The 25055-nt window shown below is 38.1% G+C and overlaps 1 protein-coding gene across 1 annotated transcript; it reads right to left on the bottom strand.

Annotated features, from left to right (window-relative positions):
• Window positions 1-2853: 2853 nt before the first annotated feature.
• Window positions 2854-24931, bottom strand: LOC121654379 (hepatocyte cell adhesion molecule-like). Its single transcript, XM_042008491.1, has 7 exons — window positions 24492-24931; window positions 22020-22361; window positions 14634-14915; window positions 9488-9578; window positions 9298-9371; window positions 4271-4352; window positions 2854-2952 (listed from the first exon to the last, which is right to left on the bottom strand). Exons 1-6 carry the CDS (start codon window positions 24574-24576, stop codon window positions 4309-4311), a joined length of 918 nt encoding a protein of 305 aa, XP_041864425.1. The 5' UTR covers window positions 24577-24931; the 3' UTR covers window positions 2854-2952; window positions 4271-4308.
• Between the last annotated feature and the right edge of the window lie 124 nt (window positions 24932-25055).

Genomic DNA, 25055 nt, shown 5'->3' with positions numbered 1-25055 from the left:
CAAATGTTTATATCTCTACATTTGGTATGAAAGGAACAGATGCCAGGCCACGAAGAATAAAAATACAATTCTTTTTAATTAAAAATAAATAAATAAAAGGTAGAGCTGAGAAGTTGCACATGGTTTTCTCTCAATGAATTTGTTTTATACTAAAAGAAAGAAGCTTGTGTCTCACACCAAAGAATTATCCTCAAAGAAAGTTGGTGAACAAGTTTGTAGGTTATTCAGAGGAATTTAGGGGTATCATCCCCGTGGGTTTTGGTTGGTTCGAGAACTTCATTCAAACAGCATTTGATGTTAGTGCACTGCTGCCTAGACTCTCTGGACAGTTACTACACATGTATAGCATGTATAATATCTCCAGGTCCATGGGCTCAAAGGTGACGCTCATTTGCGGTGACTTCTGAATAATCCCACCACTCATCAGGCACAACTTGTTTTCATTGACTACTGTGCTCATTTTCTCAAGCCATACAGCATCCACACAGACATCAAAGATCAGCCATTTCCTGTCAGGACTCTGACAGACACAGGAAGTTGGATGTCTTATATCTCAGAGGAACAACTTCGAAACAACTTGTAGCACAAATGAGAATAATTTTGTCAGGTCACAAAAAGCCACCATTGTTGACCACGGTAATTACCTGCTGAGTTGTTCATTTAAATACTGCAACTTACCACAAAATAAATACGCATTCACATCATATAAATATACTATATTACTGTCTTGCAAAATATTTTTAAATGATGTTGAGGCAACTTGGTGACTGAAGTAAATTAACTTTAAAAACATATGGAGATTTTTTTTATTCTATGTTTCTGTAATGTAAAAACTGTTAGAATTCAGAGTACCTTGTAAGTATATGACAAGGTCACTGTAGAAACCTCTGTGCATTGTAATCAAAGTGAAGAATGTTTGCTTACAGACAGAAATAAACACCTACGCTGTCAGAATGGAAGCTGACAACAGGTGTCGATTCTCCAGTGAAATGGGCTGCACTTTAAATAGATTTATTGTCATATAAACATACGAGGATGCCTGGGCTGGAGCCATCTGCTGCGTGACAGAGAGGTGAGTTTTCTGTAATGTGATGATCTGACTTTAAAAAAAGAAATACAATAATGGAAAATATTAGCTTGTTTTGAATTTGATGGCGGCAAACTAGTTAGGTTAGCTGGCAACAGGTCAGTCTGGGTATAAAAGGAACAGTTCAGAGAGGCAGAGCCTCTCAGATGTAAAGGTGTGCATACGCTCACCTATTTGGGTCAAATTGTGTCTGAAAGACAAGAACAATTTCAGTAAAATGTTGCTCAATGTGAAATTGTGAAGACTGATGATCCGACCATCTACAGTGGATATATCTTGAATTTGGGTTTCAGGGTGAACTGTGTTCATAGACAGTGATTTGTTGAAGTGTTCCTGAGTCCATGCAGTGATTTCCAGTAGACAATCATGCCTGGTTTTAACCTTATGCGTAAAATACTTGCTGTTTAGCCGTGCATTATACACAAACGGCTGCATCGTGAGAATTATTGTTTGCAAATCTGCTTGTGTACTACACGTGTCACCTGAGGAGTCCAGCAGGGGGCGCAAGAGAACTCATGCTGGATATACCTACCGAATTTGTAGGATATAAAACAAAAAAAAAAAACACACACACACACACAACAGGGAGATTATTTGGTAAATTTGGAGATCACAGCTGAAAAAAAAATTAACAGTGGTATTGTAGATGGTAAATAAGGGACTTAAACTGTCATTTTTTCCAGCAGTGCTAAAATCCAACAAGCCAACGACCTGCAATCCTCACTAACTAGTTGTCTCTCCTGCAGTGGCAGTTGCCATTTTCTCTTTTTCCCATTTCACATTGGTCTTGACACGGCCCCTAGCGGTTATTTGGATATTGCAATGTATGGAAGAGTGGCGTTAATTTCTGAATACGTGCACAAATGGAGTTTCAAACAAACGTAAGATACTTGTGGCAGCCATGACAGTCACACATACACATAATTAAAAGCAAATAAATTTTTGCCCTACCATTGACAAGTCCACTGTTACGCACGGACTCTTCGGAGACAAAGGGCAGATTAACTACTCTTTTTTAACCACACTGAACACAAGGTAATTGCCCTACTGCAACCGGTACTGCAGGAGTAACGGAAACCAGGGAGCCAGGAATGTGCTTAAGTTAAGGTCCAACAGGGACTGACTGTGGTGCTGGAGTATATAAGGGCTGGTGAGCCAATGGGAGACAGGTGTGATTGATCAGAGATCCGGGCAGTGATTGGCTAAAGGGCAGGACTGGAGTGAATGTGGCAGGGTGAGATGATAAGGAACAGGTGTAGACGATCAGGGAATTGGATGTGGAGGCTGTGGTGCCTGGCCGGACCAGGTGAGGACATGACATCCACCAGATCATATTTTTTACAGTTTTACATGCTGTAGGGCCATTTTAATTTGCTATACATCAATACAACCATTACATTCCATACTTTTTCTGTAATCATTTTTATGTAGTAAATCCACTATAAATTACTATAAAGTGCTAAAATTTTTTAATCTTATTTATTTATTTTGCATTATGGAATTTATGTAATGTTGCTGGACTTGACCGGCGGGAACAGAAAAAAGGAGAATAATGAAGAGAAGTAAAAAGGAACGTAGAAAAAAGGAAGAGGAGACAAATACACAGGAGATAGAAAGCAACGACCCTTCAGTCCAACCTAACATCAGACAACCAACTGCTACACCTGTACAGAAACACAAGAGAATTTACAGCTTTTACAGGTAAACTAAGCTGACAGTCACCAGGAGCTCCTAAAAATAACCAAGACAGCAAAAACAACATGTATCACAACAACAACCAAAGTAGTCTGAGTCATGTGTGTCGAAGATGGGAAACATCTAAAACCTGCAGGACTGTGGTCCTTAAGGACTGGAACTGAAGAGCCCTGCAATAAGACAAAAACAGCTTTAGAATAGAGCAGAACTTTACTGTCATTGCAACAAAGTGCAACGAAATTACAAAGCTGTCCAGTCAGTGCAAAACAGAATAATAGAATAAAATAGAATAATTGCAACAACATAAATTAGATAAAATAGAACATAGCTACAACATAATAAATGAGATAAAATAAAGTACAAAATAGCTGCCAGAGTATAAGTCTATATATATATATATATAGTTATTGTAACGCTCCCTCACTTTAATTAAGGCACAGGTGTTTAGTACAATATGAAGGACATATGAGGTAGATTATAAAATAAATTAAAAAAAAGAGATAATTCTGTCCTATTTTCTAATATTGTTTAACGATTAAACTGATGAACTTTCATATTACAAATGAAAACCATTAGATAAAGCTGGCATTAGCAGAATGGCTGTGGCTCAGCTCGCAGAGTGGTCTTACCACCGTCTGGACACCAAGTATGTCTGTGTGAAGGCCTCTTATACACCAAACTAACATGAAAAACCAGCACCAAAGACCCAGTTGGGTGTCCAGTCACCAGCGCCTGAATAAATTAAATAGCACATCAGCAGACTGCAGAGATCTTCCAACTGTTGCTCAGGGTGTCCAATCTGTGCCTGAGTAACTCGCCAGTTCAGAGGGAGGTTGTAAAATGTAGTTACACAGTGAACAAAACTAAAGAAGTGTTAACATTATAGAGTAAAAATAGCAACGCGTTTTCCTCTAATCTTAGATGTGGTCCCACAGAAGTCCTGATTATCAGGTGCTCATCACGCCCATGTCGCTGTGAAAGGGTCGCTTGTTTTGCAGAAATAAAAGTAAAAAAATGTCAAGCGCCTGTCTGGCAGTTAGCCATTAGCTCGTGTGTCTTCACAGCCATCCTGTGCATCAGTTCACTACACTGAACAACCAATCAGAGTGAGCAGTGAGCACTTTCCCCTACAGCAGCAACCAATGGCCAACTACGTCTGATGATGGTGACAAAAACACGAAAGATGTTCCCCATCATTCCAGATGTGCCCAACGACCCACTGTTAGCTTGGTGGACAAGAGGTCTTAAGGAGAATGGAACATTTACCAGTTACATAAACAGCAACAGGTTATTAAATGCTGAGTTTTTATAAAACCCATGCATCTTATGTTCACATCAGTGAGACAAATCAAACTTGACAAACAAATGTTCAATTTAGAATTCTTTAAATACACTGGGACCACTTCCCAAAAGTGTAAAAAACATAAATAAAATGTGTGATCCAGTCGCCCACTGTATTTCCCTGCAAAGCAAAATATTAAACATTACCATCATAACAAAGGACGAGAGGAAAAGGCGAGGTGTGGTCACAGCTGCATACGACGTGAATCCAACTCAGACACGTCTCCATCTGGAAGCAGAAGAAAACAGTCAGATCACTGGTATTAGCTAAAGGCACAAAAAGCACATTAAAAGCAGATGTATAGTAACTTCTGGCTTCTGTGAGACTCCAATGAATCAAGAAAAATTGAGTTTATGAGGGGTGACTAATTTTTTCACCCAAGAAGTGCATGGTGATATGAGAAAGCACCTTCCTTATTTTGTAATTAACCTGTGTATATACTGCACCCATGACTTAACTTTCAAATTTAAGGGATGACATAAAGTTTTGAAAGTAAGATCACTTGGAATACTGCTTCAGGGTGACCATAGAGGTTTAAATAACTATACAACGTCAATCCTACAGCAGACAGCCTGACAGAAAGGGTCACAAATGGGTTAAAAAGAAAATTAGATTAATTAAAAGTAGTAAAAAATTATTAAATTAATGTGTTATGAAGAAAACAAACTTGCAAACAAAAACAGAGCAACCAGTCACACCCAATCCTCCTTCCATTAAATTAAAGTATCTTTAAAAAAAAACCTATTCTTTTAAAGTTAACTTTAACTTTATTTGTTATACATATATATATATATATATATATATATAGCGTTCGGTGAGTTAAGTTATCAGCAAGTTTATTTAAGCACGTGAGTCCAGATGATGAACTTGTGAACCGGAAAGCAGCCACTGAGGCCGCCGTGGCCCCTCTCTTCATGTAGGCTTTAATTCACCATGTTTGAAAACTCAGCAGCTAAATCGGACATTTGGATCTTCATCATTAAGCTTTTGTTCAGGAGTTTATTGGTAAGACAATGTCAGAAACCCACCTGAGAAAGTGGAGATCAGATAGTGTATTTCTGGTTTTAAGAGTTAATAACATGTCAGATGTGTTATGCTTTACATTTCTGTCCATCTGGGCCAGTTTTTCCATCTGGCCATAATTTTAGCTTTGTGAGTGCATAACTTCTTATTAGAAAGCCTCTCTCGACAATTTTTAAATTCACTTTTCAGTTTTTCTGATGGATCAGTGAGAAAAAATGGAGACAGAGCCTTGGCTGAAATGCGGTAAAGGGTGACGTGACTCATGAAACATACTTGTCCCTGTCAATGAAATACATTTTTATTTGATCTGACAAGGATGTCCTAGCCCCAAAAATTGCTTTAGAACTTTACAGTTTCAAAAGTTTCTTTTTTCTTTTTTGGGGGGCATAAATGTGTTGGATCATTTCAGTATGACTCAAAATTAACATTAAAAAATGTTAACCTTTATAAGTGCCAGTTACTCAATGCCACTATTATTTATGACAAAAAATAAAACACAAAATTAGATGTTTTCCAAATTACTGGCATTTAAAGGTACTCAATCGAGATAGTTATTCAATAATTCTAGTTTTGATCATGACTGAGGAAAAGAAAAATCGAATCTGTACTATTTTTGAAGCAGTTTTTGTAAGTGGAAAATTTGTTCCTAAATAACTTCAAAGTGTAGTGAAATAATTCACAAATGCTAAAAGATGTGTACGGATGTGTGGAGCTGTCACCCAAATGAAAGGAAACTGGGAACTTATCACATTATAACGTGATAGTTTTATTGTAAAAACATGAAACGTATCATGTTTCATCTGTGTTCATTCATGTTTCTGTTTCTCTCTCTTTTCAGGATTCAGTGAGGATTTCATTCATTCATAACTCAGTATCCTTCATTCACTCATCTGTTGCTTTGATGTTTTATTTGTTCATGTTTTTATTTTAATGTTTTAATCTGTATTCACTTGTTTTTCTTTTCTGTTTTTTCAGGTTTCAGTGAGGCTTTCATTCATTCAAAAGTCAGTATGGACAGTCAGGGTTGGTACAGTCAGTTCGGTGAGTTACTGCTTGCGTTTCTGTCTTGGTTTCGGGTTATTGTTGACATTGCTGGTGTGGGTTCTGTCGTTAGCACCTTCTCTCTACAACCAGTTGAGGCCGTGACGCGGGTCACACCCACTGTGTACTGCTCAGGGCAAAGCAGATGCAGGCGGTGATTTTGAGGAAAATCTCGTATAAAACGCAAAATTTGTTTAACTTCTGCAGAAAAAGCACTGATTTCAATCAGGGTTGGTACAGTCAGTAAGGATCTCAAGGACTGACAGATCTCGAGCTACCGCTGGACATGGAAGCGGCTCAGTAGGCTGCTTGCTTTCAGTGATGAAAACAACACCCCAGAACGCATATGATTCAAGCTCAAACTAACAAAACATGTCAAGTATTATATCAAGTATAATTTGTCAACTTAAGGCGGAGGAGACATGGTGTCACAATTAATATTTTTTTGTTGGAATACCTACCTACGTATTGATATGGGTCACAGTGATTGTCCCTGGAGAGTTAATTATTAATACTTGGTTGTTGTACTGCAGTACCAACACAGGGCAGACGGAGACCATTTAAGTTACTGGGATGCAGAAGCAGCCCAACAGTGACTCGTGTGTTAATGCTGGTTCAGTTAAAGATTGTTGGAAACACACTTCACGTATGGCCATTGGATTTCTTATGAAGATGCTACAGTATAGATATTGGGAATGGAGAATACATGTCTCTGTGAGACAAATCTGCAGGAGCATATGCCGAACTCTTTCTACCTGACAGCCATCGTGGCACATGTAAAGGTGGAGATGTTGTAGAAAATTGAACTGTTAACTATAAGTGTACTATCTAAGTGTTTTATCTACCAACCTGGATTATTTTGATAAGTTTTTATCAGTCTGTGCAGAGGCCAACATCCTCTTTGTCATCAGCTCAATGATTTTTAGGTTATAAACAAACACCCTGGTGCTTTTATGAGGATCTCTGTCAACTGCTTTATCAGAGAAAATAAAACAATAGATTTATTATTTACAAATGTAAGATGCATAAGCAGCCAAACCATACTCTGGTATGTCTCACCTCCACCTACACACCCACTGTTCAGAGGAGGAGGTGGTCTAAGGAAGCTCAAGAAGCCCAAAAGGGGTGTTTTGGAGCCACAGACTCCAATCAATGCTGAGAGCTCTATGAAGATATCAGTGTCATGACAATGTGTGTGAAAGACCATATAAACTGTGGAAATGGTCATTCTTTGCCCAATAAAAAGTCATGGTCATCAGTAATCTGAAAAAGCTGTTGAATATGAAGAAAGCCTGATGAAAAAGAGGCAAGAGTTGTTGAGGACTGTTAAAAAACTACTTTAAAAAAAGAGTAAAAAGCAAAGAGAAGAAGCTTGAAAACAAGTTGTACACTGTGAGCAATATGTCAGGATCAGTTGATGTGAATATTAAAAGGTAATTATTTTCATCAGAAAATCACATTTCTCTGTGCTCGAATGACTGCTTTTGTTGGATAATTTATCTTTTTATTCAGTCACATGGGACATGAGGTGTGTAATGTTAATGGAGGATTTGGGAGGATCAAGGGGCAGAAGCAGCAGAGCTCTTTAAACAACTTTGTCTAGAGGACAGCAGCTGGAGGAGCATGAGAGGGAGTCAGTTTTGGAGCCTTTTAAATTTGCTTAAAGAGCATGTAGATATTTTTGTAGAAGGTTGTGGATCGCCAGGGTTATTTCTCATACTGAGTGCAGAAATGACCAATAAATAACGTAAAGACATGAAGGATTGATTATTTTGTATTTTATTAAATAAAGTATTAAATGATTCAGTTTATGCCATGATGAACACTAAAGGTAAGATGATGTGTTTGACAGATGCAGCACAGCTATAAATGAAAATAAATTAAAATCGTTGTTCAATATGGGAGAAAAACACAGAAAAAAGATTTAAAAAGACGCTGAATTGATACAATAGTAAGCTATAAAAGGAAGATCTCAAAGTATTGTAAATTACATAATAACTTTCTGTAAAATGTAAAAAAAAAAACAAAAAAACAAAAACACAAGTTGCTGGGGTATATACGCCACCAGGCTAATTAAAATAAATATGGTTTTAATGGTTTTCACTTCCCTTTGTGGTGCAAAATATTTCAAATCTGAACGAAATTTAAATATTTGACACTGAACACAGTGAAAACTAATCCAAAGCGAACAGTAACAGAATAGAAATCGAAACTAAACAAAAGAAAACAAATGAAAAGTATGTTTTTATGAGGACAGGAGACTGTATGCGTGCTGATCAGTGAGCTTAATGTTATTGAAAGCGTAATCCAGACGGCAGGATCAGAATCATTTATTTCGCTAAGTCTATACGCACAAACACGGAATTTGACTCCAGTGAATTTTGCTGTTATTGTACTTTCATAAAAAGTTGAAAACAGAAGCAGAATAGATTTAATTTAAACATTAACACAGTATATGATCTAGATCTATAGATTAGGTTTGTAACACACCGTTGGCTGAGTTGTCAGTGCATTTTATTTAGAAAATCTTCTATCCACTTCCAGAATGTAATTTATCTAGAAAATATTTAGTTTGGTCCTGGCTCATGGTGGAGGTGACCTGAGAGGGGAGCCTGCACCAGAACTGTGGAGCTCTGCAGCTAGACAAGAAGAGACAGAGCAGACTCTTCTTCTTGCTGACCTTCAGTGTCTCTGGCATGTTGTTGATTATCTTCTCTAAGTCTGTGGTGGAGAGTTTAATTTGCAGTTATCTGTATGGGCAGCAGCATCAGCACCAGTAAGTCAAAGAAAGAAAAGAAAGCTCTGTGCTGGGGACCTCCGAGCCGAAGGAAGAAGAAAAGCTCAACATAACTGAGAACGCTGCACACGCTCCACATGACACAGTGATCAACAAAAAGAAACCATCCCTTTCCACAGAAACATGACTAATGATAACTTTCATTTATCATTCATACTGAACAAATAACTGAATAATGCTTAAATGGAGAACAATTAGACATTATTCATAATTCAGTTTACTTCAATTAATTTTCCACATATTTTTTTACAAACCCTAATTTTTCACAGTTTATACTAACCATGACCAGAAATATAAAAATATAGACTTTACCACAGTGATTGACAGATGTGTGGTGGGAGTGGTCATAAATCCTGGAGAGAGGCTTTCTGGGTTGCTGTCTCGACCTAAAATCACAAAATGGTATTTTTTTAATGGTTGTTTATTTGTTTTTCATAGCTGCCTTTTCTCAGTATGTTTTGTCCTATTAAAAGTTGACTTGAAGCCAAACATCAGGTCTCACTTTTTAGGAGTCCAGCAGGCACATACTGTCACCAAGGTGACGAGGAGAAAGATCCCACCCGTGGTAAGGATGATATAGAGGGAGCTTCTTCCTGACGAGATATGTGATATTAATACCAATGAACAACACAACAGTAAAATCTTAATGACAAGGACAGGCCTAGCTTGTTTGTAATAACTTTAATTAATACAGAACACACAGTATATTTTAAAACTATGTACGTAAAACTTTGGCCCAGGCTGTACATTATTAACTGTTTAGTGGATGCTCATGAAATATACCTTCAGCACCACATTACAGCCGTGTTACACGTCCAGTAACAGTTGTAATTATTTTATATTTTGGCTTTCTATACGCTACGATCGACATAAAAGACAGCTGCTTTTCATCTTGTCCCTCATGGGACACTGTTATTTCAGTCTGTTGCAAATGTGTGTTTCCTTTTTTTCTGTGAATTCTCACTATTGTTTAGGACAAAATTCACGTTTTATAAATTGTTCCTCAAAATGTCCATGTTTGACAAAGACGGAGACATACATACGTTCCTATTTTTCCTGTTAAAATCTCACATTGTACATAAAGTATCTTTAGCGAAGTAGTGTTTGAGGCACAGGGGTGGCACCCCCACATCTTCCATACATACAACACATAAATAAAATGGTACTCTGTTCATGGGTATCTGTCAACCAGACAGTTCAGTTACCAGGTTGGATAAGTTGGAAGGATAAATCAAGATGCACTTTCTCCTCTGATCGACGCATAAGGTCAGCCAGCACCGCCTCCACCTCTACATGACAGCACCTGGTCCAACTGGACTCCCAGCAGTCTGACTACCACCTAATGATGACGTCCCATCTGGTTTGAATTCATGCTTGTGTTGTTCTTACTCTCAGATGTAAGTCGCTTTGGATAAAAGCGTCTGCTAAATGACTGTAGAATAGAATAGAATAGAATAGAATAGAATAGAATAGAATAGAATAGAATAGAATAGTAAGATGCAGTCCTAGACGGACACTAGGTGGTGGTAGAGCACTTGCCCTTTTCATCCAATGTGTTAATACACAACGCTGACATAGGTTTTAGTTTGTGTAGTTTTCAGTTTTATGTCAACACTTAATAAAGAACAGGAAAGGTGAGCCATGTGCAGTCGTTTATTAACACATTAGCTGGCTGTATAATTTAGCAGTGATGCTAAATGAGGGCAGTACATTTAGTATTGTGTATATAATGTTTAACGCTGTTACATGAGGATCTTTATTTAAAATGCACCTGAAGGAACTGTATATGGCTAAAGAAGGACGTAGCTTGACTGTATGAGTGTGCAGAGCAGAAAGTAAACAGACCAGATGCTCCTGGACAGCTGTGTACCTCATTTCACTGATACAAACAGGGTGTCAAACTCAAATATACAGTGGGCCAAAATGAAAAAATTGGAACAAACTGATGGTCGGACTGGTTCAATGTTTATTAAAAAATTCTTAAAATTACCTCACTGCACATACCGAACACGTAACTGATTATTGCCTATAAAACAACATTAATCATTAAATAAATGGGAAAAGTCTTTTTTGAAAATCTGTTGCATTTTTTTCTGGTGGCTCAATATGCATTTTTTTAAAAAGTAATTTATAGTGAAAACCTTTTCTAAAGAACAGCCAAAGATAATTTCCTCATTTGAATAATTAAATGCCTTCTAATAGCAAAAGAAAAAAAATGAAACTACATTAAAGGTCCGTTTTCTACATAGAAATGTACACACACACACGTATATATATATATATATGTATATATATATATATATATATATATATATATATATATATATATATATATATATATATATATATATATATAAAACCTATGCAGGTTTTTCGATCACACAGTGACTTATTAGTGTGAGTCAGGTGTGTTAGAGCAGAGAAAAACCTGCAGGATTGTGGCCCTTGAGGTCTGGAGCTGGACACTCGTGCATGATTTTCAAAACATTTTAATACAATGGGCGGATATTGGTGGACTGTGTAATTCTGCAGAACTAAATTCTCTAATTAAATAGGGTCACTTCTGGCTAAAGACAGAAAAAAGGAAAACAACATTGTGACAGTCAAATACTAAGCATATAAAAATTATAGTGGTGGAACCAGTTGGTAACATGAACCTTTTATATCTTTTATATAATGTGGTCTGTATGTTCTGCTAAATTTCTGCACTAAGGAACTTCTGTTGGCATGCTGCTAAACTGATACGAGGAAAAGGACGAATATTTAAACCCCTTAGCAGCAGCATTTTGCTAGATTTAGCTGTAGACTAGAACAATTGTGCCCACCCTATTTTCCTTGGGGACCCCCTTCATGCAAATACTAAAAAGCCATAAAACCATGCTTGGTTTTATGGCTTTTTTACCATAAAATTTATTCACCATAAATAATGATTGTTGTCCTTTGATAAAGCCAAAGTTAAATGAACAACAATGACCAACATATTACTTTTCTTTCTAGGGTGGGGACAAAAACATATGGAGACCTGCCGTCCAGACCGAGAGCAGCGGGAATGTTGATATTTTTAAAGTAAACTTAGGACGTACCTTTTTAGTAAAGCGTTTAATTGAATATCATTTGATTAAATTTGGTGTTTAATTAGATTTATTTCTCTCCAAGTCTCGTACATAATGTGAAATCTGGTTTTTATTAAAACTCAGTTTTTTTTACTTAGTATTTACTTTTTGAACACATTCCAACTTTTCACATTTTTAATTAATTAGTTTTGAAGAACCTTTTTTTTAAATTAATTTTAATGGTCTTTTATACTAATTTTATTTTCTATTCTTCTACTGCCTTGTTTTATCTTATTTCACTTATATCTTTATTTCGTTTGTTTTTCTCTAGTTTATTTTATTTGTATGTTCTGGTGAGAGTTAGGACAGTGCTGGTTAAGGACATACCTTTATGTATATGTGTGTGGTTGTATGTATGCATGAGTGTATGCCATGTATGGGTGTGTGGGCTTGACTTAATCTTTGTGTGGGTGTGTGTAATCTCAGGGACTCTTAGGGATAAGATTTTGTTGTTGTTTTTAATGTGAAGCACTTTGTAAGGCAATTTCTTTGTAAGAGAAGTACTTTATAAAGATTGATTGATTAAATAGGGACAGTGGTTCTGAATGTTCAAAGCCTTGGGGGTTAGGTTAGGAACCACTGGACTAGAGGAAGGAATTAGGCCTGAGCACCGAAAGCAAAGGTCGACTGAAACTGTAATTTTTATTATTATCTTTCCATCTTCCGTTTCCCACTGCATTTCTAGGAGCCTCAACATGCCCCAAAAGTCGTGAAACTTCCCATCCCATAGCAGGCTATGGGACACGGTTGCCGGGCTCTCCCTTAAGGCATGCGTTCGGTTTCGACATAGCTGTGATTTTGGTGAGTTTGCTCTCGCACTCGAGTGTAGGGGGTACGCATCGTTTTGGTGTCGTGTTTCTCCTCCTGACCTGAAGGTGGCAGCAGGGGTGGTATCGGCCGGTAAACCCACCAGGTCGGAGTCCTTTTAATGGTTCAGTTCGGTGGTATTTTCTGTTTTAAAAACTAGTGTCTAGTAAGGTTCAGTGTCTTTATTAGCTTGTGAATAAAAATGAAGAAATAATTCGATCAGCTTCTCATCAACTTGATCCACTGGGTGTGGCTTTTAAAAAAAAACTTTTGCGTACGCCATTATGGAGTAGCAGGGGTGGGGCCTCAAAGTTTGATATTTCACCATGAAACATGAAATTGATAAAACTCTCACATACAACAAGCTATCTGCACCTATTTTCGTAGGTAGAATGCTAACCTGGTCAATACCAATATTGGATTATGAGTTTGCCACGCCCCCTGAACTCTGGTGAAACTGGGTTCTGTAGGACGTGCCTGTGGTGGCACATTGAACTACAACTTGATGCTGTGGCATAAATCAGTATAAATCCCTCAAATTTCATCCTATTACTATGTAACTTACAGTGATTAATCAGGGTCCTGTCCTAAACAGATCTTTCAGTCTAGGCATAAGTCACTTGCAACAGGAATTTAATTTTTTACTGTCATGTCCTTCTTGTCACTGATTAACCCTATGCATTTGAAAGTGCTTCACAGCATGTTAAACCCTTTCTATGATACCACAGTACAAAACTTAAGTTCCTTCACCAAACGAAAATGGCGAAAATTGGTCCAATGTCATGAAAAAGGAAATTCCTGTGACTGACTCATAGTACCGCTGATCTCCACCAAACTTCGCAGGAGTGATGACGGTGAGGACTGGAACTATTCTGGATAAGTTGCAGTATGTCTCTCTAGTGCTTCCTACAATCATTGACTCGATGTCCACAACATTGGCTAAAATGGAAAAAATTCAGCACATATTTAGAACATGTCGAGTCCTACAAAAAAAAGCAGGAAGTTGGCCATTTAGAAAAAAAAACTTTGGGGGGGTCACTTTTACCCCACTTTTTTTTTTTAGGGAGATTTCAGAAAATGTTAAAGATTTAGATTAACTAGGCCAGGGATGGGCAATTTGTATCCTAGAAGATCCAACACACCTGATTAAAACCAAGTCTCTCTTTAACACCTTGTTGTCAAGTTCTGCCCAAGCATACTGAGGAAACATACAAAACATGCAAGACTGCAGACCTTAGAAACTGACTTTACCCGTCCCTGAACCATGCTGTCATAGTTCAGTGGATTATTGTTAATTCTATGTAGGCACACAATCTTTTCATATCAGTTTACAAGCAAGCATTTGCTTCATCCTTAGGCTCAGCTAATGTGTCTCCTTTCCTCTTTTCTCTTCCATCTTCCTGCTTGACACCTGAAAACCATTCAATCATTCAATTTTAAAGGATGTCTTAATTTCTAAAACACACCTTGAGGATGCAGATCCGAGAGGCTTAATGGTGGAACTGTAACCAAGGATACACTCGTACGTCCCTTGGGGAAGTTGTTTTGGCATAATCCTCTGAAGGTTTTCTTTTTTTTACATTTCCTCCAACATTTTAAATGAAATTGAAATTAAATATTTACCTCGTCAAAGTCAGAGAAAGGACCAACTACTCATTTTTCTGCCTGTGATGTCTATCATGATGTGTTTAATGCTTCTTTGCACCTTAAAAACATCTCATTACTTACTGTACACAGCCAGCCTGATAGGCAGGCTTGTCATATTGCCAACGGGATTCTCCACTAGGCAGCTGTACATGTCATCATCTGCCATCAGCACCCTTGTAATGGTCAACAGCTGTTGATCAGGTGACATCAAGAACCTTGTCTGATTGCTCAGGGGCTTTCCACCTTTGAACCACCTGTATGTTGTCTTGGTTCCGTTGTCATGGGAGCAGTTGAGGATGACATGGTCACTGAGCTCCAGTACTGATGAAGACTCCATGTGGATATAGGGCCTGGAAATAGGCTCTGAGTAAAGGTGACAATAAAAACAGTAGATGTTAACTCATGTACACAGACAAAAAAAAGGCCAAATACAAAACAGTTTATGCAGTTTTACCAGGCAAAAAGTAACATTCAAAAGTAATTTTCTAAACCACAGGATCCCCGCATCTGGGACTACTCCAGTATTACTGGATGAGTAACGTGCCTTTTGTTGTCAAACACATAATTTACCCATAATTATTTCAATAATCTGCTTAAAAGTATTTTTCATGTAGTTAATATTTTGCATTTCCAATAGATAGAGAAAAATATTAACATTCTCGGAAAGATGTATTTTAATTCATTCAATTCAGGTTTATTTGTTTAGTACAGATTCTTGATAAAACGTCTCCAGACACTTTGAAAGATACAAATTCCAGTTATAATCCAATTATAACTCCAATCTGTTATATGATCCACAGCAGTCCAGTTAATAATAACTGTGTTCATGTAAGTCGATTGATCAATAATAACTGCACAAATAAGGATAGCAGCAGATTGCAGCTCAGAAACATCAACAGGATTAAAAGTTTAGTCTCCCAGAAAGACCAAGAGAAACTCATCCATGCATTCATCTCCAGTAGACTGGATTACTGTAATGGTCTTTTAACAGGACTTCCTAAAAAGAGCATTAAACATCTGCAGCTCATCCAGAACGCTGCTGCTAGAGTTTTAACCAGGACTAAGAGATCTGAACACATCACACCAGTTTTGAAATCTTTACACTGGCTTCCAGTTAGTCACAGAATAGATTTTAAAACCCTTCTGATCATTTACAAATCCCAGAATGGTTTAGGCCCAGAATACATCTGTGATATGTTCAGAGAATATAAACCTAGCAGAGCTCTTAGATCCAAAGACTCTGGTCAACTAGTCCAGACCAGAGTCCAGACCAGAGTCCCGACCAGAGTCCAGACCAGAGTCCAGGCCAGAGTCCAGGCCAGGGTCCAGACCAGAGTCCAGACCAGAGTCCAGACCAGAGTCCAGGCCAGAGTCCAGGCCAGGGTCCAGACCAGAGTCCAGACCAGAGACCAGACCAGAGTCCCGACCAGAGTCCAGGCCAGGGTCCAAACCAGAGTCCAGACCAGAGTCCAGACCAGAGTCCAGACCGGAGTCCCGACCAGAGTCCAGACCAGAGTCCAGACCAGAGTCCAGGCCAGGGTCCAGACCAGAGTCCAGACCAGAGACCAGACCAGAGTCCCGACCAGAGTCCAGACCAGAGTCCAGGCCAGGGTCCAGACCAGAGTCCAGACCAGAGTCCAGACCAGAGTCCAGGCCAGGGTCCAGACCAGAGTCCAGACCAGAGTCCAGACCAGAGTCCAGGCCAGGGTCCAGACCAGAGTCCAGACCAGAGACCAGACCAGAGTCCCGACCAGAGTCCAGACCAGAGTCCCGACCAGAGTCCAGACCAGAGTCCAGACCAGAGTCCAGACCAGAGTCCAGACCAGAGACCAGACCAGAGTCCCGACCAGAGTCCAGACCAGAGTCCAGGCCAGGGTCCAGACCAGAGTCCAGACCAGAGTCCAGACTAAACATGGAGAAGCAGCATTTAGCTGTTATGCTGCAAACAAGTGGAACAAACTGCCAGTGGAGATTAAACTTTCACCAAATGTAGACATTTTTAAATCCAGGTTAAAAACATTTCTTTTCTCATGCGTCTATGCATGAAATCTGCACGTTAACTTTTTTAACTTATCTTGCTTTTAATCATTTTAATGTAATTTATTATTTTATTGTGATTACAGTATGTGTTGATGGCTTTTACTATTTCTAAATATCTGTAATGTCTTTGTTTTATGTAAAGCACTTTGAATTGTCCTGTACATGAAATGTGCTGTACAAATTAACTGCCTTGCCTCTGAATCTTCTGTTTTGTCTTGATCCTAATAATGCACGGCTCGGCGAACAGTAATGGAAAGGAACCACTGCCTTGGGGTGAATGATGAGAATGGCAGTTAATTGCCGTGGCCAGTGTTTCAGTCCATATCGTGCCCTTTGATTTTGAACTGACGTGACTTAGGAGGGGTGACCACCATCGTCAACACCTTGATCCCCAGCAGCTTCTACGTATGCACAGGACCTCGTCCTACACAGCACCAGTTTGTTGTGTAGCCATCTCTGATAATGGAATAGGGCCATTTTTGCTTGTTCTCTTGTTTGTGGCTGGATAGCTCAGTTGGCAGCGCATCCATCTCCCATATGGGAAACTAGAGTTCAGTTCCCCCATGGGATAAATATGAACACTTTCCAGTTAGATCCTTATGTAAGACCCTTAATGCTACTGCCTAAACACCGTACGTTACTTTGGATAAAAGCATCTGCTAAATGACTGTAATGTCTGTTTGATCAAACCTGGTAACCTGTCCTCTCTCAGAAATGGTATTTCTTGTGCTCAAACATTATAAAGGTTTTAGACTAGTCTTCCTCAAAATACATATTAGACTTATGCAAAAAGTTACAAAAACATTTTAAGTACACTACCGTTCAAAAGTTTGGGGTCACTTTGCCATGGGATTCAATAGGGAAGTGACCCCAAACTTATGAACGGTAGTGTAGTTCAAGTACACATTTCTAGCAAAGGAGCTAAAAAGGTTGCATTCCTGTTAAAAACAGCTTGAACCATTCATTTTGATTATGTCCTCTTTTATTGTGTCTCTGTGTTCTATGTTAACACATTTCTCTTTATTTTCAACTACCTTTTGTTGAAATCTACATGTTTTACAAATTAGTTTAAAGATCATTTTATTTTCTTAATTGAAGCTATAAGAAAAAAAGACCCTTCTGACTTAAAATTGGTCCGCCAGAGGAGCATTGTTGACATCTAACTGATTTAATCACTCAGGGCCTGATTTATGAAAAGTTTGCATGTCTAAAAATGTGTGTAAACTTCATAGCACACACAAAAACTTGTTTCAGTATAGACCGAGGGTTGCGTCTGTTAAATGGAGAAAATAACAACGGATTAGATTATACAGCACTTTTCAAGGCATCCAAAGCAATTTCCAGCCATAATTCATTCACCCCTCGTTCTTGGTGACGGGAAGCTGCCCTGCCACAGGCTTGTCTCCAACACCCACACACCAGTGATGCCGACACTGGAGGACACGACAGATGACTGGGAATCGTACTTCCAGTCTTCCGATTATTGGATGACCCGCTTTACCACCTGAGCCACTGCTGCCCAAATAATGTAGGCAGTTAACAGCGAGTTTGTGCTTGATAAATATACATGTATTTTTTGGAAGTGTCGTAGTTTTAATGTTGACAGTAGTTTTATGCAGATGTTTTACTCTTGTTTTATTAATTCCCTTTGAACTTTTTCCTGTACTGTTGGTACGACTCCCTTTCCCTCAAAAACAAGAACAGATTGCAGGGGATTGGAAGACTATGTGGGAAAATCGCAGGGATCTTCCTGAATGAACTCTCAGCCTTGTATTACATTAAAGGCCCGTTCAATCCTTGTGGATCACCTCTTGGCTCATGAGTTCCTGCTGCTTCCTTTAGGTCACAGGTACATTCTTTTGTCCCTGCAGCCAGATTTAAATTTAAGGTGAACCATGATCTTCCTGTAAGGTTGCAGTAGAATCCTTACAGCATTTTTTCCTGCACTCTGTCAAACCGTTTCTGGGTTGATATCAGAGGTGGCTGTCACTAAACACATACAATATCCCATCCTTTAGGCTTTTGACATTATGCCTACTTCATAATTAACCTAAATCCAAATTTCTCTGATGTTATCAGCGTTTTATTTTATTGGGAATTTAGAGAAATAACAAAAAACTGGATTGGCTTATCCGGTGCATTCTACACATTTATATAGTGCACTTCCCTCACAAAAGATTATACATATTAGCAGCATTAATAAAGAGAAAATAAAATCTGCTGCACAATTGTTTAAAATGATTTACTGTTTTTAATGTTTGATTATGGTGATTTATATTTTAAATGTATTCCACTGTCATTCTTGTATTTTATTGTAATGTCTGAGTGTCATGGTACACGCTTTATTTTATAAATACAACGTCCCTGCCCAGGACCACTGTCATGAGTGGTCCCTGCCACGAGGGGGCGATTAAATCAGGTCCTTGCTGAGGTCCTTAGACTCATCACCACAGAGCTACTCAATAGACTTTGATTCAGTGAATAATTGGAGTGCTCCAACCACCACCCATAGGTTACTCAGCTTTTTAAAAAAGCCATTTACATTCCTCATCTGCTAGGCTGCACTTATGTTTTCTGGAACTAATTGACTGTAATTTAGGTCTATTATTTATTATGATTTTATTTTGTTTTAGTTACAGCAGTTTAGTCACCTGTTGTTAAATAGATAAACTGGCTGTTTTCTTTCTGCCATTTGTGGGTGATTAAATGTGTTTCCTTGACTTTGGGTCTTACAGGCAATTCTGGTATAGTACACAAAATACACAAAAATACACAAAAAAGCTCAATAAAATGAAGTAGATAAGTAGAAAAATAGAATAGATACACTTAAGGGCGTTAGTGAGATGATAATATAATAACAGTAAAAGTGACAGTGTAATAATAACAGCATATGACTGTAGCAGCAATAGTATATGCTAATAATAATAATTATTTTTATATTATTAACAACAATAAAATATTAGCTAAAGTAATAACAACAATAACAGTAAAAGTAATTATTATAAAACTAATGATTATAATAATAAAAATAATATATACACATATCATTTTTTCCTATATATTTAGCATGTTCAGCGTATGCAAAGACACATGACTGCAGTGTGATGTGTGTGTGTGGAAAAGGTGACAGAATTAGACCAGGTGTGTAACAGTGGCTCTGACAGAGGTCAGGTCAGCTTTGTCTCTGAGAAAAGTTTACAATCTGCTGTTTGTCTGATGTGTCGGTCATAATGATAGAATATCTTAGATTTAAACAAAGTAGTAATCAATTTAAATAAATAAAGTCCCCCGACTGCAGTCTTTGTTAAACTTGGTTTCAGAAGAGAGTATTGTAAACCATGTAAGACAATAAGCAGGGGTACAGGCATGGTTTGCAAACCTCAATGAATTCTATTTTAGGAAAATAAATAAATTTAGTGGAAAAATGTTGATAAAATATTTCCATTTATGTTCAGAAAGTCCACTACAAAAACAATGTCTTTTCATATCAATTCTGTTTAAATATTGGTTTTCTATTAATGGTCATCACTCTATTTTTCCATAAAGTGGAAGCATGGGGAGAAAAGTACAGCAAAAAAAAAAGCTTTTAACAAATTAATTTTAATGGTACCCAATGATATAAAATCTAATTCTCTAATACTTCATTTTTCATATTATTTTACCAAATGTCTTTTTTATTTCTGAATTTTGTTCTTCCATAAAAAATGTAAAAAAAGAAAGAAAAATAATAACAAAGTGAACCTTTCTTATATTGGTATCTGAAACGTGTAGTATGTAGCTACCACTGATTTAAATGTCTCCTAGTGGCAGGGACCCCTCATCACAGTGGTCTGGACCAGAACATGGTCCGGACCATGGTCTGGACCAGAACCCCGTCTCCCAGATACAGCACTGACCAACTGTCGAGTGTGTGCTGCAATGCGCCTCTTTCGCACACACAGCGTGCACCTCATGTGTAATAAAATTTGCCACACGAGGAAGGTTCATTATGTCTCGGGCTCAAAGATTTAATTTGTCTATAAAAACTATTGTTTGTCGCAGACCTTGTTCTACAATCAGCTCTAGTGCGTCATGTCATCAGCTACGCACAGAAAGAGGTGCACGTCTCCCCTCCCCCCTCTTATTTGCTGAGGTTGTATTTTGGTTTGTTTAGGAACTTCATGTTGTATCTTGTCACCTCCTCTTAACCTCATCTGGTGTTCTTGTGGTTTTGCCAACTGAATTTACTGTCGAGCAAATACTGAAGTTATTCTGGTGACGTTTAGGTTTCTTTGTTGGAGCTCAGCAACATTTTTACTTGCCTGATTCACTGATATATTTCCATCAGGTTGAATTAATTTTGCATTGAAAGCTTCCTGCTCTGCTTATAAACTCTCCACGGCAATGCCACAACACACACCAAATCCTCATTTTAATACTGCTGCTTAAACAAGTCATGAAAAAATATGCAATCTATTTGCATGTGCAGGCAGTTTTGCACTTTTTATCAGTGATCTTAGTAAATCAGGCCCTAGTCGTGTAAATATGAGTGAACCAAGCATGTTATTGTTTAAGTGTGAAGATGTAAGATTGCCTTATAGAGTGACATCCATAATATATGTTCAGTCTCACCAGATAACTGGCAGTGTTACTGTCTATAAACTGGGAAATGACAAAGTATTTATGGTCTGTAACTTTTAATTGAAACAGTATCCTTTACTTATCTGACCCTGACCATATACAGTATGATGATTGAAAATAAACCCAAACCAACTGATGTCACTTTGAAATGAAAGCTGGAAAAGAAAAAAAAATCACATATTAAACAATATTTGTAACAATACAGACAAAAGAAAATACTAATATGTATTATTATTACTGAACATGTTATCTGTCTCTGGACTCTAGCGAACGTCCCAGCATTGCTTCTCCCACCTACAATCAGAAATGATTTCAACAGCCTCATCAGCCAATGAAATAATGCCTCCATGGGTGTGTAAGAGCTATAAATCTGCACAGTAAGCCTGCTGACTTCACAAAGTGTGAATGTTTCAGTGAAACAATTCTACCTTGTTAGGGATAATGTGGAATTGTTATTACATTCTATGTAGAAAACATTTTCTCCATAACTTATCTTTGGGTAAAGAAATCTCTGTAGGCTGGGACTAAAACGAAGTGATAAATGGCTTCCTCTTATAAGGCATCAGATTAGTATCCCACCAGCCTGAAAAAAACTTTTTTTTTTTTACTCTAAAGGGATCACTTATTAAACGTTAACCCATCAGGCAAGAGTAAATCTTGGAATGTGAGTGAAGTCAACAAGAATCAGATTTGGTCAACGACAAAACAGAGGCTTATAAATGGTTGCTGGAGGATGCTGACGAGAGTAAAATATGCTTGAGGCTTTTAATTTCCTTATAAAACTGTACAAGTGGTTAATATCCATACCATCCACAGTGAGCGTTATGCTGCCCTCTCCTGGAAAGATATCATCGGTAATGGAGATCTCCACGTCATAAGTTCCATCATCAGAGAGTCTGAGGTTGTGGAGAAGCAGAGTACCATTCTCAAATACCAGGATGCGGTCACGATACTCAGGCCTAAGGGTTCCAATGATGTCCGTTCCAATCGACTGGACAACAGTGACAGACTTTTCCCTCTTGAGCTGCCACTTGATGACGGGCAGGTCCAAGCTGAAACTATGATAATGGACCGAGAGAAGGGCCTCACCTCCAACTGCTCCTCTGATCAGAGTGTTAGGGACAGTCATATTTACTGCCAGCACCTTACCTGCAGAGAAATAAAGACATGCATTTGCAGCAGCCAAATGATACCACAATTAAATTTAAGCACCCATCACAGTCTAGAGAAGGATTATACTACATGACACATTGATCCTGGCAGATCTGAATCCACATTTTCAACAGAACATGGCATATTAAACAGCAATTTGAATGTTTAGGCTGATTGTTTTATTAAAAATGCATCAGCCAGGAGTATATGAAGTATTCTGGAGTGTAAAAAGTCCAGTTAAATACTCCACTTGAGCTTGACCACTTGACCTTTTTTCACAAACTGATATGGAACAAAATATTATTGAAACTGGCTCTTTCAGCCTTCTTGTCCATTTTCACTGATATGGTTTATAAAATAAATTTTTAGATTTTATTGATTTAGGCTTTATTGACACCTAGTGAAAAAGCTGCAGACTGAAACAACCTCATGCCTTTTCATGGATGAGTGTGTTAGGGTTTGGCTCCACACTTTACTTAAAGTCATGCGTTTGTCAAAGTTCCTCTTGCACTGACATGTTATCACTGAACACTTCTGAATAATCAAATGTTAATGTAATTCTGAGCAAACTACAGTATCAGTTTCAGTAGCATAATCCAGTGGTTCCCAAACGTTTCCACAGCAAAGCCTCTAAACTAGCCTTAGCTTCTGGAAGGGGACCCCCCACACCCACAGACAACGCTAAAAATAATTTAAATTTGTTTAGCATAATTATTAAAAACATCTTTATCAGCACTGAATAATAAACTTCTCAACAAACTATTGACAGATAAGTACAGAACAAAAGCAATCAAACTTTGTGTGTGTGTGTGTGTGCATGTGTGTCTGGAAGTGGCAGACAGAGATTACACTAACAGGACTCTAGAGACTCCAGACAGAGGACGTATTTCGGGTAATCGTGGCCATTTTTCTGTGTGGCTGTAAAGCTGTACTTAATGTTTGGAGCATCATATGTTTGCATTTTATTTGGCCATGAGTTATTAGGCTTTTTTGCAGCAGATTCCTGCAGCATCTGCTCCTTGGGTCTCTTTGTTGTCGAAAACCTGACCACTTTGTGCTAGCTAGCTACGCTAGCTTGAGGAGCAGAGCAGCCTGATAACAGATTTCTGCACAGATGGTGACGTCATCATGCCAAACTTACTGCTGATTTTTATTTATTTATTTATTCATTTATTTATTTCTTAGCTTCCCTTTGATTTTTCTGAGTTTCCCCTAGCACCCCCTTGCAGCCCCCACTTTGAAAACCATTTGTTTAATCAACAATCAAACTTCAGACGTGTTGAGCAGCTTTCATTATTCGTTGTGTATCAGCTCTCACTGCTGTTATAAGATTTACAGTAACACCAGCAGAACTAAAGAAAAAAACGTAATGTAGGCCTAAAACATGTCATTGCTGTAGAACTGAGCCAGTTTGGATTTCAGATCCACATTTCCATTCTTGTCTTTGGGATGGGCCAGCATGAACAAACAAAAGTGGGAACAGAGCAGCTCAGTGACTCTGCTGCAAACCTCAACAATAGCAAGACAGTGATGACACACATGCAGCTGAAAATGTCTGAAAACACTTGTTCTGGTGCAGCCGGTGGGCATTACTCTGCAAAAACACCCACACAGTCTGATACAGTCCTATACCCCAACAACAAATACAGCCTTTGTCAGAGCTTTAGTCAGTTTAACTACTCGTACTGAAAGTTAACCGCTCGATGCAAACAAGTGAACAAATTATCGAAAACCTGTGACTATATTACCCTGTATTAAGCCATTGTTATGTTCTGTTTAAACAAATTAAACAAAGAATGCATAAATAAACACCCCAGTTATAATCTCTTTTACCACTTAACAGTCCACTAAGAGTAGCTTCAGTCATTTTATGCTATATTAAAAATGTAATCTGTAGCATTCTGCTGTTCTTTAGTTCAGCAAGAGAACATCAGTAAATAAAAACAGAAGCAAATCTATTTTCAAATCCACATAATTTGTCATTTTGTAATGTCAGAAAAAACAACAAAACAACAAAACCGAGTAAACAAACTTATTTTTCATGTTGCAAACAATGTATGAAGTTAACCTTATGTACTCTTCTTATTTATCTACTTGTGCAGCAAATAACATAAAAAAGTGACATACCTGCATTAAAGAAACCAAAATATAGAAGCAATAGAATCCGGAGAATTTTTTGCACCTTTGAAGAAGTGTCTGTTTCTGCCTGCATCTTGGCTCTCAAGCTTTGTTTTTCTCCCAGTCAGTCAGCATGATTTGTGGCTCTGGGCAGGATGGAGGACACAGTCATTCATTCAGTCCGTGCTGGGTCTGAGTACATGTTGTTCTCAGAAGACACTGTAAAGCAGGACAAAAGTGTGTGTGTCTGGACATCCCTTATGTGAATTAATTAGCTTGGTATCCATGACAAACAAAACTGAATACTTTACGTGTATTAGAAGCTATTATATTTGAAAAGAAATACACATGGTACACCGTTCTAGTATCAGTAGAATCCCCTGCAGAACTGCCTTAATTCTACATGGAGCAGATGTAACAAGGCATTGGAAACCTTCCTCAGAGGTTTCCTCCATATTGACATGACAGCATCACACAGCTGCTGCAGGTTTGTCGGCTGCATCCATGATGAGAATCTCCCGTTCCACCACATCCCAAAGCTGCTCTACTGGACTGAGATCTGGTGGCTGTGGA

Source organism: Melanotaenia boesemani, chromosome 15, assembly GCF_017639745.1.
Source record: "Melanotaenia boesemani isolate fMelBoe1 chromosome 15, fMelBoe1.pri, whole genome shotgun sequence".
Classification (NCBI taxonomy): domain Eukaryota; kingdom Metazoa; phylum Chordata; class Actinopteri; order Atheriniformes; family Melanotaeniidae; genus Melanotaenia; species Melanotaenia boesemani.
The sequence above is the reverse complement of the archived record's forward strand: the minus strand, read 5'-3'. Positions and strand labels throughout refer to the sequence as shown.